Below are 13,213 nucleotides of genomic sequence, written 5' to 3'. Positions count from 1 at the left end.
GACTCTAGGTTGGTTCAGATAATCAAGACCTGCTTCTTTTCCTCTTTTCTGTTTCACACCTTTAATTTATCACTTACATGTACTTCTTCATTTGAGAAGCTTTGCGGTAGTTGAACTGGTTTCTTGGACTGAAAGATCTTAAGTACTTACAATTTTTTCCTACCTCACTGGTATGTTATAACTTATATATTACGATTTGCAAAGCAGATTAGAAACCTGCATTAATAGAGTTGTTGAAATGCAGTATAGTTTTATTATTAACCAAAAAGACAAGGAAATATTTCAAAATTATGAAATGTTATGAAAGGCACTACATCTATGATATATAGCATTATCTATATAGGTATAAAGGCTATTTGTACTGGCAAGAGTAGTTTGGTTTCCATACCTCAAGCAGAATCCTTTTACTCCTTTTATTGAAAGTCTGTAACGAAAGCATTTTGTAGTAGTTTTCTTCAGAAATGAAAAAAGCTAAAGTAAATGAGTCCTTTAATGGTAGAGATTGATTTAACAGAGTCCAGCAACCAGCAGTGAAATAGTTGCTAACTGCAGTTATTGCTGGCTAGAGGCTAACTTCAATTAGTTACCCTTTTCATACATACTTCCAACTTCTGTAGAGGTTTCTTGTTAGTAGCTGCATGTATCTAGGGAAGTTTTATCTTCTCTTATTAATTACTGAAACAAAACACGTGGGGGATTACAATGCAGTCATGTTACGCCAAATCCTGTCCATGGTGCAGTGAGAATCTACACTAATTTTATTTGTGTAAGTAAATCGTAGAACAAGGTGTGCATCCATGATGCATGCTTAAAAATTTCAGGGCTGTCCATCCATCCTCTCCCCAAAACCCAAGCATGACCTGACTAAATAAATTATATTTTAACAGTAATTTAAGTATTAGAAACTCTCCTATAGTGAAGACAAATAATGCACTATTTTATGTAACTGAGCCATAGCCTAGTTATCATCAGTTGATTTCAAATGGAGCTAAGCTGACTAGTCCTGTGACAGATCATAGATTTGTAACAATGTCCTTATGGACAATAAACAGTTGACTGATTATATTTTTTCATAGTGCAAATTTTTAGTACTGTAAGTTTACATTTTAGTGGAAGACTGTATGTTACCAGAAGGGAAGAAGTTAAAATATTTTCAAGATACTGTACTAAGCTTAGGGATTTTTCAGTAGAGGTAGTACATCTTTTCTGATGTATTTTAATTCTATGCCATTCTGGTTTTCATCTTAACTCTATTCAGTGATTAGTTTATGGATTAAAGCATCAGGATTAAGATGCTCTAATACTCTTTTTTCTTAATATTTTACATCTGCACTGAATTCTATACTTTAAAATAAAAGTCCCTATTTTGCCGAAGTTACTGTTGTTTCCTGTATAAAAGTACATTAATGCCTGTAATTTTGTGGCAGTTTACCAGGGAAAAATGAACTTGATGGCTTTTTAAGAGTGATTATGGCTGGATTTCCAAGGTTATTCAACTCTTTGATTAAGGGTTCTAGCAGCAAAATAAACATAGATGACAGTTCTATCTTTTTCCTCTGTGAATGATCACGTCTTTCTAATTTCTGTTTTAGGTTGAAGACTCTATCCTCCCACCACTTGTTTCTTTGGCCCACAGTCAGAATGGTAAGTATACAGACACATCAGCTACAGTTTCCATGAGTTCCACAGTTTATTTTAATTATATTTCAGTGTGGTCACATTCTTGGCACCTTTATTTTCAAGTGGAATGGAAACTCTTCAGCTTGCGGTTGCTCTCAGAAACCACATCACTGCTGTTAAGCCACAAAGTCATGGCTGAGGAGAAGCGGGAGGGCCTCAACTCAAACAGCAAGCTTCTGTCTCTCATTAGAGATTCACTGCTGCCTCAGTAAGTATAATAATGCTCCTGTAATGGAGAATAGCTTGATATGCAAACCATTTTGACAGTGTATTTGTTTTAGCCAACCTTTCTATGTTTAAATGGCTAAGTCAAAAGGGGAATAGCAATTAACTGCTGCCAAAGTTCATTGCCCAGCATCTCCTCCTAGGTTTATTTAGTATTGTGTTGTATCCAACACTGACACAACTTCTGTTTGACACTCACTTCTGGTACTATGCCTCTGGCTACTCTTGCAGCAACGCAGGATTCCTTCTTGCCTTTGGGCTTTAAATACTCCTCTTTGTTCTTCTAATAAATATAAAGAACTTTCTAACTACAACATCTTTTGTCTATTTTGGATATTGTACCTTTATTTAAGATGTTCTGAAAACATATGGAATGACATATTACATTTTAAAAAGCAACAGTACATCATAGATTAATCCTTCATGATCCACCCAGAGGTTATTGCCTCTAAATTGCTGTCCTTTCCTGCTGTCCCAAGCAGCAGAAAAACCCTGCACCAGAGTAGATGAAAGTACAGCCTGTAGGCCAGATGTATGGAACTTCATTTACATGGTTTATGGTAAAATGAGGCCTCTCATTTCATTCAGGTGAGCGTAAAGAGAGCTCTCTGTGTTATGCACACATTGACTGTGAGCTGGTAACATCTGGAAGTAGAGGGAAGGAACACAAATTGAGTACAGTAGTGATGAGTCATCAGTTGTATTTTACATTATTCTAATGATGCTACAGTGTATTTTCCTATCTGGTCCTCAGAAGTTAATAATGGTCAATGCTTAACTTCCCTAAGTGAAAAAATTGTTCTCCACCCCTACATTAAATAAATGGGAGAAGGTTGGAGGAATGAATGCTGGATTGTGATCAGAAACCCAGTATCTTTTCCAAATATGAGACTTTCTCTGCTAATTGAGTAATGTTCTTACAGTTTGAGGTTCCAAAGTTTTATCCATGCAAGGTGTGCAAACTTTTCTCTGTGACAGAGAATTGGATGGAAATCTTAAGGGTTCTGTAGAGAAACTTGCTTCCAGAACATTTCTTCACATTTTTTTCCTCTGGGAAATGTAGAATGTATCAGTAAAAATTCAAATGGCAGCTAGAAATATTAGAAGCTGTCAGATGATTTTCTTCAGATAGAGGAAGAGACCTGAAGTCAAAAGAGACAGAGTTCTGTCCTTGCTCTTAAACTTGCCCTTTGTAGGCACGTCCGTCTTACACAACTTTTCTTTTTAAACTGGGGGCTGTGTGTTTGGAGGGATGTGTCATGCTAATTACAAACTAGAAGGAAAACATCCAATAGACTTCTGTCTCAAAGCTTCCTAGCTCAATTGAGTGGAAGGGCTTTTTGGCCTGAGACTAAACATGATCGTATGTTGGGGACTTCATTTGTGCCATCTTAGCATGTGCTGTGTGGCAGATGTATGAAAAAGGGTCTTGAAGCAGCTCAGAATCTTGAATCCAGGGTTTAAGTAATTCTTAAATCATTTTTCCCATCTCATTAGTAGAGATGAGAAGAGAGGGGTTGTAAGAGTCAGCATAATCTACTTGTAAATATAATGTAAAGCTCTCTCCTGAGAAGCATGGGTTACTGGAAAACTTGAAATCTCTTGAAATTGAGATAGAATGTTGGAGGCTGAAGAATTTTTGCTGATACTGTTTAATCTTTCTGTTGCTGGTAAGGTGTGGGGCAGAATCTGACTCAGCTAGAGGACAGTCAAAAGAGGGGAGGTATGTGATGGCCATTTGTTCATGGGCAGATCGTGGAGGGAAGTAGATATTTCAACCCCTTTTCAATCTACTGAGAACTGAGAGCTGTTGAATATGGAAGGGAGTGACATCTGGTTTTAATATGGGGTGTTCTTTTTAGAGTAGATTGTAATCTTACACATTTATGTGTATATTTTATTCCTATAGGTATCCTTCTCAAATTAATTTGTTTAAGTGTAAAACTGACCCTTGAAATAGAATGTGGGTCACTATGCATAAAATATAAATGGACTTCATTTTGAGATAAATTTGACTTACTGCTTTTTTCCTCATCTTCTGCATCATCAATAAAATGGTAATTCCATAAAATATTTGTGCATGTATAGATCAAAAAGTCAGCTTCCTCATAGAGTTTTGATTGAATTGAATGAAACAGTGCCATTAAATTTCAGTTCACTGAAAGATTATTTTCCTGAACACTTCATAACCAAAATGAAGCGATAGACAGTAAACACTTGACAAATGCTTTATATCTCTATTTTTAAATCAAAAATTTAAACATCAGCTGTGTTTCATTTTAATTCCTAATATTCCTAGTTATATGTCATTAAAAATTGAGCCAGAATCAGCAAAAAGAGAGAAGTGTGTAAATAAAGTTTTATTTATTTTGAAGGTTTACGTAGCTTGTTCTCAGTAGACTACCAAGTCAGTTCTGCAAGTATGAAATCCAGGATACTTGACATAATATTCTTTTTTTAAGAGCTTAAGAGAGTCTACATCCCTAAATCTTTAAGTCCTTTGTCAAGGTTGTTTATAGAGAAGATTGACAAAACAACTCCTTACACTGTAGTACCTGGAGTTCACAAAACCCTTATAAAATGCTCTCTACAGCTACTGTTACTAAACTGTTCTGTGTTATTAAGTGGCAGTGAAATAATTTGATAACTCATTCATTTAATAAAGTATCTCAAGCATAGCATATTTTCCCTTCTGAGAAGATTCATATATTCATTGCTCCTAATGGCCTTTATTCAGGCAATGTGTTTATATTAATTGCTAAGACATTGACTCTAGTAATCTGCATTTTCTGATGTGGTATTTGTTTTGATGGATCACTGCACCTTCCCTTAGAAATATCCTTTCCTGGTATTGTCTTGAGGGAGGGAAGAAGAGAATTTCAAGGAAAAGGAAGTGAAGTGAGACTTTTTTTATTGAACTTCAAGAAATTAGGATGCTAACTGTGCTAAGTAATAATAGTATCTCCCAAGTGTAATACATACAAAGCTTAAAACTCTTAAGGTGGACCCTGTTTAGGGATCGTACTGATGTATTTATATAAACAAGTATATTGCCAAGTGTCAGATTTTTAAGCTAGCGTGGCTGATTCATTTGTTACTACTGTTAGGAATTACAGTCTTGGAGACTTAAATCCAAGTCTTATGCAATGAATGATGACTTCTGGCCTCTGAGTCACCTGATAGCATCTTTGATTGCCTTAGAAGATTCAGTTATGGACTCTGAAAAAAAATAAAATTGCAAGTCCCATTATGTTTGGTAGGAATACATACTGCTCATATGTAGGGCTCTTGGAATCAATGTCTACTAATGTATTACAGTATTTTCTTCTTTTTTTAAGAGACTTTTCATTGACCAGTGAGAAATTATTTTCTTTGGGGAACTGCAGTCTATTCTTTTGAAAGAGATAGTTTAATCACTATGGACCTGAAGCCAACACAGACTTCTAACTGATGATTCTGTAGATACACTGATGTGGTTTTCAACTCAGGTGTAGTAGCCATGACACATTGCCCATAGGCTGTGTGCTTATATGGAAGTGTTACGCCTTGTGAGGGAGCTCCCACAGGCTACATCAAGACTGCATGACTGCTGTGCTTGTCCCTTCTCGTTGTAGGCAAGCAAAGCATCTCCCTCTAGATTTCCTTCCTGCACAAGTCAGGGTTCCTTCCTGCACAGTGCTGAGGTGTGGTACCTACAGAGAGGGGAAGAACTAACACACAGTAAGGTACATGCTAGCATGAAGGTGATGGGTAGTGATCCAGATTACTCAGTTCAGACAGCTCTAGGGATCTCAACATACGAAGTAAAATTTTCAGTGATTTGCATGATTCCCTCTACCAGAATATTACAGGTGTTTCTTTTTGTGGAACCATTTTTTTGCTCATAACTTGATAACCTACTATGTTTTCCTACAATTCACCCTTTCATTTGTTCTTGATTAATTCTTCATGTTTGTTTTTTTTTGTTTTGTTTTGTTTGGGTTTTTTTGCAAATGAAGAGATTGATGCTTCCTGTTTTATTGCTTCCATGTATTTGGAGTAGGACTAGTTGTAATCAAAGACTGTGTTTTGACATAGCTGAGTCTGTGATTTTCTATGCTTAAATCTTTCTCACTTCCATCACTGTATCCTACTGCCATCCACATACATTTTTGGTTAAATACAGTAAAATTAGCCCTGTGTGTTGGGTGGGCATCACTAGAATGTTAGTAGCAACAGCAACAGCAATTTTCTTTTTCAGCATACCAAGATTTCCATCAGGTGATACTTGGAAATGTTTCAAAGTGGTTCTTCTTGGTTTATTTTCTGCCACAGCTCTCAATAAACATTGTTTTGGAGTACTTTTATGTTCTTCTGGTCTGCAGTGAGAGCAATATTTTTTGAAATTTGAGATAAAATATAAAAAACTATGTGAGTTTCTTTCGATTTTGAGAAAAATGACTATGTATACAAAATATAGAGCTTAATTTTGTGTAATTTGGTTGATAATCTTTCTAAGCACTCAATAAGTCTTCTACCTGCTTTTGAGGCTCATCTACTACTTGTCTCTTTAAGAATAGATTTTTTTATGTATAAAAAATACAGGATAAATAAGTCTTGCACATGTAGACAAGGTAAATGTTTTATAAATATATTTTGCTATGATTTATATTTATAAAATATGCATTTTTGTAATATAACCTGCATATACACACACACAGAAGCATGTGTATTATTACATACTTTATAACTATCTCTCTCTCTCTTAAAAATGTATTCTCTTATTAATGCTGCATTTAAATTTAATCTGATGATGGTTCTAAAATACTGTTACTAAGTGTGTCTTGTTTGTTGCTTTGTACAATTTGAAACAGCCTTGTATTTCCATTGTAGTTATAAAGTTTGGAAATGGGAAATTAGGAATTTTTAATATCAATTTTTGATGTGTATCTCTTGACTTCTTTTTTCCCCACTGTTTATGCCCCTTTCCCACGTTACCTTTCAGGTATGAGCACATTCTGCTGGCTCCAGACCCAGTGCCAATGTATGCTCTGAAACTGCTGGTGGCCCTGACTGAGCGCAGCCCTGCCTCCGTGAGGTGATACAACTACACATTCTCTGTTGCTCTGGGTTCCTTCTGTTTCAATTTCTTCTTTCCTATTAGGAATTAGCCATAACAGATCTCACTATTGTACTACTTTGACTAGCACTCTGATTTATGAAAATCATTGGAGAGTGTTTGTTATCAAACACATCGTACATCTTTTTTGTCAATTTTATCTGATCCTGGTTATTTTAATGGTATTTTAATGGATTTAGCCAATGAAAACACTAGACACAAAATTGGAAAAATTTTAACATTAAAATTATCTTTAAAAAATGTAAAAAACCCCAAACCAAACCTAAAATATTATCAAAATTCTTGTTCAGCTAAACATATTTGTGGCTCGGACAAATGTGGTTTGTTTGTTAAATATTTACAGCAGTCGATTCACTTAAAAGCTGGTCAGTTCTCCTGCAAATGTATCTACCCTTAAAATTCCTAAATACGGATTTTAGTTTTTGGTATAGGTAGACTCACTATCTTAATATCTCTTCCTTCTTGTTCCAAAATTTAGACTGTGATGGACAGAAAAAAAAAAAAAACAACTGAGTCATACAACTTAAACCGTGTGAGTTGATCATGATAAGGAAGGATCTCTCTATCTTCCTGGATATGCCCAAAAAATGTGCTTATTCTTATCACTGGCCATTATCTTTTTGTGTTGTCTGATAGTGTTATTGCTCAGAGGTTGCTGAGCATTGTACTGTTTTGCTTTGATTGATTGAAATGAGCACAAGGACAAAAAAAAAAAGGAAATTTAATGTTTTCCCACTTTTTGATTACAAAGGATGAAACATCTTTTAATATTATATGATGCTGCTGGGAATGGTGCTTTAATACACTAAGTAGACTACAAATTAACTAGGAAATAGAGTGGCTTGAGATTTTAAATGTTTTCAATTGTATAAAACAGTTTTCATTGTAAAGAAGCTGTTTATGCTACTGTAGGATTTTATGTATTCTAGAAACAAATAGAACAGTTTTCCATTTTTAGATTTAACCCACAGATATTAAGAGTTATGAAGAATACTTTTGTAACCAGAATGCTGGTTATATTAGCGGTATCTTTCCTCTCCCTACTGAATTTGCTTTATTTGAGAAATCATATGTATTTGCCATTGTGTCTACCAATGTAGGTAGATTGTGGATGCACACTCATCCTCTTGGTCATCTGGCATCACACAGGAATTTTTTTCTTAGTATTATTACCGAGCAGCTGTGAATATTCATTTAATTATTAATTACTTGAAATAGCAGTATATCCAGCACTCTTATTTAAGACTGGCTATCAGATTCCAGATTTTAACCCATCTGTAATTGTTGTGTTTCTTATATACTTTACAGGTCCTCTTTTACTTTCACTAAATCACTTGTTTGCCTGGTGCTCTAAAGGAGCACGGTTTAGGAAATTGGTCTGTCTTTTTCCTTATTCTTTGGCTTCCCAATAAATTTTGCAGGAAGTAGCCAATGCTTCAAAAGTACGAGAGAGGTGATTAATATATTCATATTCATAGAAATTGCTGGTGAACAAAATAGAAACCAGGTACATGCTATAGTGAACAATATATCACGGTTCTGTTTTGGTTCTATAAGTAATTTAATCAGTATTCATAAAGTTCAAAATTACTCAAGGCATATGCTCTTTTGCTCCTTTCATTAGACAGATGGAAAGTATCTGCAAAAATTGTGATGGGGAATAAATAACACTGGACACAAATCCTGTGGGATTTAATTTTAAATGAATAAAAGTGGTAGTAGCAAAAAGATTGTAAAATAACAAAATCTTAAATTAGTATTTACCTTGCTGGTGCGATGTCTTTTGAAAATAGTTATTAATAATATTATTTTGAAGTAAAGAGTGAATTGGGAGCAGGACAAGGGTTAGTGTGCTTTTATTTTGTTTGTTCCGTATGATAGCTTGTTCTCAGAGGTGTTCACCTAACAGATTCTTGCTTTCTTTCTCTCTTTATTAATTCTTCCAATTTTCTTGCATCTCACTCTCTTACTATCTTACTATCAGCTCAGGTTTTAGCTGTGTGCTCCCTTATAGAGGCATCTGCATTTGAGTACTTCTTATTTTAGCACTTGAAAGGAGACAGATGTACTCCATTTTTTTGTTTCCTTTTTTTCATAGCTGATACTGTAAATTAGTTAAATTTTTATATCAGAGGAACGACATTTCATCTTCCTACTATATTTGGACATTTCTGTTTTCTATTACTGGTTGTTTGTTGTATATGGAATAGACACAGGTATTCAAATATGGTTATATTTTTTATGTTTTTTAAGTTTATGATAAAATATTGTAGTTACAATACATGTTTTGAATTCCTTTAATTAGCATTTTATAAGAATACAAAAAATACTTTGTACTATTTGCCATTGCTCCACTGTTGAGGTAATTTTTAACATTCTCGGTTGTGGGAGTTCTTCCACTCCATTGCTTTTCAATTTAGCAACGAAAAACTCTAGTGATATCTCATTAGTGTGTTGCAGAATTAGATCTCTCACCAATGTAAGTTCTCTCTTGTGTAAGATGGTAGCTTTAAAAAAGATGGTAGCTGTAAAAAGCTGCAAAAAAATGTGTTTCTGTGGACATTTTAATTATTTGGACATCTGATCATATGAGCATCTACAGGAAGAAAATCCAGTTTCAGAAAAGGATGAGTGTTTTCTTGTCTCTTTGGACCTGAATGGGTTAGAGTATAATTGAATCAGGTACCCTTTTGTACCTACTTTTACATCATACAACAATTGCTGTCTGATACAACCTCACTTAGGGTTTTTTTACTAAGAAAATAGCAGATATTGGAAGAGTGAGCTTTGAACCGAATTTATTATTATATATCAGTTGCCTGTTTTGTATTTGGTTCAAAGCAAACAGTCTGGCTTTAAACCTTTCAGTAATATTCTGTTATGGGTTTCTTAAATACCTATTGCCTTGTTTTCTTCAAAATTTTTAGTGTTTTGTGATAAGAAAAATTGTAACATTTAAACCAGTGTGAGAATTAATAGCAGAGTTCATATTTAGCTTTATTAAGACTGCTGATTTCAAAAGAAATCACTGATATTAAGGAAAGTTACAGCTTCAGTTAATGATTAATTTCTGGACTACTGTAAATTTGCATTAGTTTTTTTTCCCTTGGCATTAATTGCTTTTGGTGAATTGTACCACTGTAAAGAGTTTTTGGAGGAATAGAACTCACAGTGAGAGCAAATGTCTGCAGCAGGCTGAAGTGTGATTTAACTATGCAAAGTCTGCATTCAGGAAGAACAATATCATAGGTAACTTGTCCTTTTGTGTGTTTACCAACTTAATGTATAGGTTATATGCATGGATATGAAGTCAGACATAATCTATAAATGGTTAGGGTTTTTTTTGATTCCTGCTTTGAGTCTTTTATGATCTTTGCTGTAGTCTGTAATGATCAGATTTCTAGGTTTTTTCCTAGTAATGAGGAGTTCATGTGAATTTCTTAGTTTCTCTTAAAACAATGATAAATTTATACCTATACGATATACCAATTAACTGCTCTTAAGTGTTTTGGCTGTTGTAATAGAATCTATATTTTACTTTTACTGGATCATGATTCTTAAGCTGCCTATTGGCCTTACAAAGAGCCTTAAGAAATGTAGCTGTGTGCTCTCTTAGGCAGCTACTTGGCTTACCTTTAGCCAGAAACCCATAGCATTTGGTGACATTAATATATCTGAAAGCTAAACCTTATAAACTATGGAGTCTGAATTTTGTGAGTTGCTAAAGTAGACAGTTTTGGTTGCAAGGAAGGGAGACAGTAAAGGTAATAGGATAGAAGTGGAGGGAATGTCAGATATTGCATCAGATAATTATCATGGAAGTGGGACACATTCCTGTATTCTATTAAGGTCATTTCCTGAGGGAGAAACACCTCTAAAAACTAACTAAGAACTAATAGTAAGGCACCCTTCTTAGACATATGGTGAAGGACAGGGGACCAAATTAAGTAACCTTTCTCACCTCCTGTCCTTAAAAATAGATTTTCCGAACAAACATTAGACTGCAATAAAAAGTGGGGAAAGGCATCAGAAACCAATACAGGAAGATGCTGAAAAGCAACAAGAAAATCTGCTGCATCTAAATGCCACATATCTAGTACCTGTGAAGATGATAGACGGATCAACCTCATATATTGCAGCATATTGTCTTGACTAATCAAAGTAACTGTCATAGTGTCTTTGGAATCATCCAAGAATTGTCTAATTCTCAAACTTCATTTATGCTACTTTTTGTACCTATGCATTATCTGTTAATGACCATTAAAGGCACATTTTAGGGTTGGTGCTAGTGATAAGTTGATCATCTTTTCATACACTATTATAATCTACATCAGTGTTTAGTTGCATTCCACTGTATTCTCAAATTGTCTAGAATCTTTGCTGCTGATTTCAAAAAACAAACAATAAAACACCACAAACCAACCCAACCCAAAACTCAACTCTTTGGAGTTCAATGTGGTGTTTTTAATTGTTGGAATTGTGATTCAGTTAATTTGTTGTTGTTGTGCATAGATTCTTTGAACCTGCAATAGTTTCTTTGCCATTATACTATGGGACTAGTGCTTTAGTGCTTTCCTTGATTAATGTGGGCTCATATTAATTGCTTTAAAAACACTTTGTTCTTCTCATTAGTCATTTTAATTTCCTAGTTTAAGGTTGAAATGCTCACTTTAAAAAGTAGGTCTATTTGCTGTTAAATTACTTCTCTGTTTTTATGTGTTGTTTTATTTTCTATAATGAATGTGAATAAAAAAAAAATGGAGTAGTTCTGATAACAGGTAAGCCTTAGGGCCTAGTCCAGCTGAACTGAGCAGTAGAATTACATGCTAGAGGTGTACAGCATTAGAGAGAAAATCACAATCCAGACAGATTGAGAGAGATTGCCAGAAGATTAAACTGTTTTATTAGAACTTTAGGGAATGTTTATGCAGATTTAGAACCCGATTTTGATTTTGATTATGCTATTTTCACATCTATGGAAATCGAGTTGTAAAAACCTTGATTTTCCCTTTAGCGAAGTAATGCTCATATAAAACAACAGAGAGTTTTTATGATCTTGCTGTTCCTATTGTTTGGTGTAATGTTTCATATATACTGCTTTATTGAAAAACATAAGCAGGAAGACTTGCCCCGAAATAGACTCTTGAAATGTTTAATTTTGTGTCAGCTAATAACACTGTTGTCAAGTCACACATCATTGTAATTCATATCAAAGGCAGTGGTCAGAGTTCATTATTGCACGGGAGTACTCATAGTCTAGTCATGTACAGACTGTAATACTAATCACCATTTTTAATGTAAAACACAACTCCTTAGTGTTACATTTTGTAAAAGCTCTCCTTTAGTAAAGAAATAAGCTATTAACCTTAAACCTGTAATTTTGTTTCCTCTTTCGTGTTGCTGATGAATTACTGAATGTCTAATTTGTAAAAATGTGAGACAAACATTTGATGTTACTGTTAAGTGAATTTTTTGCAAAGAGTCATGTTGAAAGGTTCAAATAATGTAAAGCATTAAAAAGGAGCAAATGCCATTCATTCTTGGTTATTTTTACTTTCAATAGTGAATTTTTGGCTTTGTGAATATAAGTAGCAAATGAGGAAGAGTCAGCTGGTTGCTGACTGCTACAGCTGGTTGCTACAGCTGGTGGAGCTGCAGACTTGAGTGAATTCAGTTTCTGCCATGAATTGTCTGTTCAGCATGGAACAAACCTACTGTCCAGTCCATTCTCTTGTATTCAGTAGTGGGTTGTGGTGGGTCTAGTGCTGGCTAAATCACCACTGCACCCACTAGAATGCCCTTGGCTTCAATGCAAAACCAGCACACTGGTGCACAGAGAAGACTGCAGGAAGGAGTCAAGTGTGTGGGAATACTTTCTGGAGGCTTTCTCAGACGCCTATGAAGTTTTTTTCAGAACCTATACAAGATGATGTGGTGCTCCATAGAAGACAGCTGTTGAGGAGTAATCTTCATTTCATTTATGTGGACTGAAAGAGATATTTCACATGCCACTTTCAGCATAAACAGTTATTCTATAACATAACCACATCTATATAAAGATTTATCATCTTCATGTTTTTTTTTTTTTTTTAATTTCTTTGTCTGATCTGATCACTTGCCACTTAATTTTATGCCATCATCTTACAGTTAAAAAGAAGCACACTACTTCATAAGTTTCTGGAATATTTT

The 13,213-nt window shown here is 34.6% G+C and overlaps 1 protein-coding gene across 2 annotated transcripts in view; it reads left to right on the top strand.

Annotated features, from left to right (window-relative positions):
• The window catches only part of ULK4 (unc-51 like kinase 4), a 210,871-nt gene that overhangs the window by 77,882 nt on the left and 119,776 nt on the right, over nt 1-13,213 (top strand). For both annotated transcript variants that reach the window (XM_056485487.1, XM_056485488.1), the window contains exons 28-30: nt 1,593-1,644; nt 1,744-1,888; nt 6,890-6,982. In XM_056485487.1, the coding sequence (XP_056341462.1) occupies nt 1,593-1,644; nt 1,744-1,888; nt 6,890-6,982 (290 nt within the window). The remainder of the gene's footprint in view (nt 1-1,592; nt 1,645-1,743; nt 1,889-6,889; nt 6,983-13,213) is intronic.

This window comes from Oenanthe melanoleuca, chromosome 2 (assembly GCF_029582105.1).
Source record: "Oenanthe melanoleuca isolate GR-GAL-2019-014 chromosome 2, OMel1.0, whole genome shotgun sequence".
Classification (NCBI taxonomy): domain Eukaryota; kingdom Metazoa; phylum Chordata; class Aves; order Passeriformes; family Muscicapidae; genus Oenanthe; species Oenanthe melanoleuca.
This window is presented reverse-complemented; position numbering and strand designations above follow the sequence as displayed.